The sequence below is a fragment of the Eucalyptus grandis genome, chromosome 10, assembly GCF_016545825.1.
Source record: "Eucalyptus grandis isolate ANBG69807.140 chromosome 10, ASM1654582v1, whole genome shotgun sequence".
Classification (NCBI taxonomy): domain Eukaryota; kingdom Viridiplantae; phylum Streptophyta; class Magnoliopsida; order Myrtales; family Myrtaceae; genus Eucalyptus; species Eucalyptus grandis.
The window spans coordinates 14,137,352-14,142,523 of record NC_052621.1 but is presented as its reverse complement, the minus strand read 5'-3'; the positions used below and the strand labels follow the sequence as shown (position 1 = coordinate 14,142,523).

The 5,172-nt window shown below is 44.7% G+C and overlaps 1 protein-coding gene across 2 annotated transcripts; it reads left to right on the top strand.

Annotated features, from left to right (window-relative positions):
- The first annotated feature begins 1,085 nt into the window (after window positions 1–1,085).
- LOC104421945 lies at window positions 1,086–5,172 on the top strand. Of its 2 annotated transcripts, none has more exons than XM_010034125.3 (6): window positions 1,086–1,814; window positions 1,916–1,977; window positions 2,401–2,456; window positions 2,550–3,053; window positions 3,497–3,668; window positions 4,612–5,172. In XM_010034125.3, the coding sequence occupies exons 1-6, from the start codon at window positions 1,634–1,636 to the stop codon at window positions 4,765–4,767; spliced, it is 1,131 nt and encodes a 376-aa protein (XP_010032427.2). In that variant the 5' UTR covers window positions 1,086–1,633; the 3' UTR covers window positions 4,768–5,172. The 2 variants fall into 2 exon arrangements, with proteins under 2 accessions (XP_010032427.2, XP_010032426.2); XM_010034124.3 differs by having other exon boundaries at window positions 1,094–1,814; window positions 3,494–3,668.

Below are 5,172 nucleotides of genomic sequence, written 5' to 3'. Positions count from 1 at the left end.
TGTTGTTGTTGTTTTTTTTTTTTTCTGTATGATCTATACATTACCTATCAGATCCAACGTCTTGGAGCACATTCACTATGCAGTAGCTTTAGTTTCAGGTCCTCCAGCATATCCAGCTTTGCCAATTCTTTTCCATTTCCAGGCATTCTGAACCCATGAAGAGCTACGAACGTCTCAAAAGAAAATGCAAATCTGACATTTGATTCATAACTGGTCGATTGGTTTATCCTTGAGTGATGGTGTGCAGTGTGGATATGTACTGTACAGCTAAGAAAGAGAGGTCAAGGAATAAAGAATGGGAAGGGGGTTGGGTTGCTACAACATAGGACGGGACTCCATTGGCGGACCCGTTGGTTGCTCCCTCATTCTTTCTTACACAGACGAAGTCAGGATGTTGAGTCTGCCTGTGCAAATTATAACTCTCGTGCCGTTGTTTGGCCTAATTCCTTGAAAAAGGCACTAATTTATGGCTATATGCCTAATCCAACATGAACTTTCCTTTGTCTAAAATAAAACGCACTGAGTTTCATTTGGGATCGACACCTATTAAGTTGCCGAGCAATTCCACCGTTAAAATGCTGGCACGGTGATAGACTTGGACCGCGCACCTCATGCCGGTAATAACTTGGCAAATAGGGCAAAATGAGGGAGACGTCCTTCAGAATTTTGGGAAAAACGAGGGTCATTCATGTTCAATTGCAGCCGGGGGGGTCCTTCATTTGGGGGCAAAATGAGGGTTTAGAGGGACATAAATTTAGGGTTCTTGGCATTGGAAGAGGAAGAAGGCGATAGTGAGAAGTTCGTCTATCCTAATTGTTCCCACAATTTGAGAGAGAGAAAAACAATCAAATTTTAACAAGGGCATGAAGAAACAAATTCTCGTCGGGTTTGGATCTTAGGTGAGCAACACGTGAGGTGCATAATTGGATTGACATGGTGGGTTAACGGGTGCCTAGGTCCCTTTCTTTTTGAGACCAAAAACAAATAAAGAGGTGCTGCGAGTCAAAGCTGTAATGCTTCTTCTGAGGGAATGTGGTGGGGGGACGATCACAAAGGTGGGGATGGCTTTGAGCTCCGGTGTGCTTTTCTTCCTCTGCTTTTTCTAACCCAACCCCAAAGCCAACCCAAAGTCCAGATTTGGGAGAGAGAGAGAGAGACTGGCTGGCCGGTGGTTCCAGGAATAAACGAATATACAAAATAACGAAAGCGAATCTCCCAACGGTCATCCCCCCATTAACAACACCGCGACCTCCTCCACCTCTCTCCTTCCCCTAACGTAACGTTCACTCTCTCCTCTCGCCAACGTCTCTCTCTCTCTCTCTCTCTCTCTCTCTATCTCTATCTGGGTGTCTCTCTGCCCAAGCAAGAGAGAGTCCTTCCTTCCTAGTTCCTGTAGAGTGTGAACTGATTAACAGTGAGTGGAGCAGAGGGAATCTTGGGTTCTCCTCCGAATTCCTCCTCTCCGACGCCACCCCCGACGCCACAACCCCCGCAGCCCAGACTTAGAACCGACACCCCCGGCATTCCTTCGCTTGCGCTTTGCGTTGTGTGGTGGTGGTGGTGGTGGTGGGTGGGTGGGAAGGAGGAAGGAGGAAGGAAGAAGGAAGAAGGAAGAAGAAGAAGAAGAAGAAGAATGGAACCGGCGAAGATCGACTGGAAGAAGATAGAGTCGGTGTTCGTGGTGGACGACCTCTACGAGCACTTCGACGCCCCCAAATGGGCCGACCTCTCCTCCTCCTCTTCCTTTTCCCCCCTCCGCGGCGACCGCGTCGGCGACGACGGCGACGACGACGTCCGCTTCTTCTGCCGACCCGGTAACTCGATCGCTCCCTCTCTCCCCCTCTTCTTCTTCGCCTCACGCCTCCCGTCTCACTGAAAAATTGGTTTCTTTTTTCTTTCTTTTTTTCATTCGCAGACTGCAAGCATCCGAAGACGGCCGAGGATTTCTTCAAATCGACCCCCACCTCCAGCTCCAAGGTTTCCCCATCTCCATCTCTTCTTTCCGTTACTTTCTTACTATGCTAGTGTAGAAGCAGTCCAATCAAGATCTCAGCTACGTAAGCTGCTGGCCCATCTTGCTTGAATTGCCCTAATCACCGGCCCAATTCAGATGAGACTGGATGTTCTTTGCTTGAATTTCTCAATTACTAAACACATAATCAACTGGGTCTTTTTCTATTCGATTGTTCTAAGAGTTGTCCGTCTTGACCTTTAAGTTTACCTCACAATCGCCTCAAAATGGGTGCTCCTCTCGGTAGAGCAGGAGCTCCCCATTAGCTCCACTTTTCTATCATCAATTCTCAGTTCTCTTAAACCAAAGCAATAATTAAAGATATTTCATGTCGATTGGTTTTTAACGTCCTAATGTTTGCTTGCCTCTCTTTTTTTCGGGTGGTGAAGCTCCGGAGACTGGCTAGTATGTATGAAATCTTTCCACTTGGCGACCGGAATCAAAGGTACTACTGATGACATTCTCTCCAAGCAGGTTGTTGTGATACTACTCTGTACATTCAGCTGAATCCAATGCGTTTTTTGGTTTTCCCATTTAGAGATGTTGTCTTCAAGAGAAGAGGGGCTACCCAGTCTAGAGTTCCGCCCAGCAGAAGTCCCAACAGACCCCATCAAGATAGTGAAAACCAGAACCCTAATTTGTCTTCTCCTCTCAATCTCTATTCTATCCCTAAAGAAACGATCAAATCAAGCGCCGAGAAGAAGAAAGCAGTGGACGATGCGTCGGAGGAGGCTACTGCTTTGCCAAGACTCAGAAGCACACTCTCAGCAAGGAATTTGTTCGCTGGTCGTGACATTTTGAATCAGATTTCGGAATTTTGCAGCGAACTAAAGAAACTGGCAACCAGGACCAAGGAGAAAGAAAATTTGGAGAAGCAGAATGCGGCGAAGGATGTAGCTCCTACAGAAAAGGACAAACCTAGTGATGTTTTGGAGGAGTTAGGTGGGGAAGGGAAAGAGAGAAAGCCGCTACTTGAAGTCAGTATTGAGAAATTTGATGGCATGAAGAAGAGCAACACCAAGGAAAAGGGCCGACGGATTAAGTAATCTCCCTCTCACTCCCTCTCTCTCTCAGCTCATAATCTGTTGCGCTTGCGTGAATAGGGGTGCATGTCTGTGTGCTTGTATGAATATGTTGGGGTGTGCAATGAGGAAAGATCAGCTGTCTTGTTTTGGGTTTCATGCGCAACTTAGTAGGATATAGCAGTGTTGTACAAAAATCCTAGTTTTGCGAACCAGAATGATAGTTTGCTAGGTTATGCTTGCCCAAGTTGATTCACTGTACTCGGTGAAAGCTAATTTTCATCGTCTGAAGAAATCTCGAGGTCAGTTATCCAGAATTTATGCAAGTTAGCCCCAGAGAGGTGCCACGTTTAGTGAGCTCCTAGTAATTTTAAGGAGATTAGACTGCATATGATCTCTCTGTTATATCATGTGCCTGCATTGTCACTGGGTAATTGACTTTGATGACTGTACCGTACAGAAGAGTCGAAGAGGCAGAAAATGTTCCAATCAAGCTAGACTTGGAGAATGTGAGGCACAGTGGGAAGGAGACCTTGTCGCAAATCCGCACTAGCCCTCCCACTCCCCAGTGTTTTTCAGCTACTCGCGAGCCTGGCAAATCGACACCATCAAAAGCTACCAAATCTAGGTTTATGGTATGTTACTGCCTCATCTTCTTTTTCTTCATTTGCTCAGAAATGAGAAGATGAAAATGTTATCATCATTCTTGTCTCTGCCTTAGATAGCATTCTTTCGCTTTGCGCCTTATGTGGGTTGTTCCATGGATTACTTAACCTACAAGGCCAAAAACATGGATGTATCATCCTAGAACGCCCCCTGGAGAAAATGTGACATAAAACACCTACTAGTCCATCCTTCTGTTGACTTAAAAGAATATGCCATGGTCCTTAAAACAAGTAACCATGCGTTTGGAAACATATAAAATTTTTGCTTTCCCATGGTTGAGTTCATTTAGATGGGGACATAAAATTTTTTGTAGGGGTGACCTGATTAGGCCAATCTCAAACTTTACTTATCTGAGATAGAAAATGTTAATCAAGCACCCACATGTTTTTCCTCGCTTTCACCACCAGAATGTATTGGATTGGCTCCAAACCATTTCAATCTGGTTGGCATCTTCTAAGAGAGAATGCAGAAATTTCTGGAAGCCCAAATCCAGCTTGATGCACAACAGGGACGCTAAACATCATTGTTTATGTAGGGACATGCCTCTACAACAGAGAATGCCAGTCTAAAAAATTGTGGGCGATCTTCTCTGTTGTTTTTTCCATTTTGTGTGGACTGATGTTTTTCAAAGACAGCGGGCTGCAATTCAAGGGCTTGCTAAGCAGAACAAAGGTCAACTTGAAGAAGTTGGTTTTGGAAATTGGGACTAGAAATGTCAGCCACGTAATTGGCCTATTATGAATATCTCAGCCATATGCGTTAAACCTGTAATTTTATGGCTAGTTCTCAACTAAACTGACCTATATCACATATATCTAATATCTGGTTTTAAACCAGATTACTATTCAGATTCCCCCATATGTGCACGTTATGTTAGTATTTATTAACATTCTGTAATTTTCTGGTTGCTAGGAGAGACAAATCCTTCAAGAGGTGAAGTTGAACAAGGGGGCGGTGGCAAAGGAGGAAACTCCTGACAAAGGAAAAACTGTTCCTATGGTTGATGGAAGAGACGCAAGGCCGCTCGATGTGCTTTGGTTTCTGAAGCCCTGCACTCTGTCAAGCTGACACTTGAAATTTCGAGGGAGTAGTTACTTAGAGAGATCACAGGGAAGAGCCATCAAACGGTTGCTCTAGTTGGGGCATCAAAGTATAGTAGCAGAATATTCATTCATTCTTTCATTCATTACTTTCTCATCGAACTTTTTCCCCTGGTCCGCACAACGTTGCTTTCCTGTAAGTCTCCTTATTGATGGGGGATACAATAACCAAACGTGTATTCACTGTACCGATGGACACAATAAACTCGTGTTTCTACCGTAGATAAGAATTCAGGATGAGACGAACCACACAGCCCATTTCCCAATGCTATATGGATAAGACAAACTATCTCATTCCCTTTAGCTATAAATAACTCGTTCTGAGAACTTTAGGTGTTGGACCGAGGAGGATAAGTACTGATAATTCCAGAGC

What these genes read in the sequence shown, in the direction of transcription:
- LOC104421945 (XM_010034124.3), top strand. Translation starts at nt 1,634, where the DNA reads ATGGAACCGGCGAAGATCGACTGGAAGAAGATAGAGTCGGTGTTCGTG. An exon ending in CCCCCACCTCCAGCTCCAAG is followed by an intron (nt 1,978 to 2,400) that starts GTTTCCCCATCT and finishes CGGGTGGTGAAG; the next exon opens with CTCCGGAGACTGGCTAGTAT. An exon ending in CTACCAAATCTAGGTTTATG is followed by an intron (nt 3,669 to 4,611) that starts GTATGTTACTGC and finishes TCTGGTTGCTAG; the next exon opens with GAGAGACAAATCCTTCAAGA.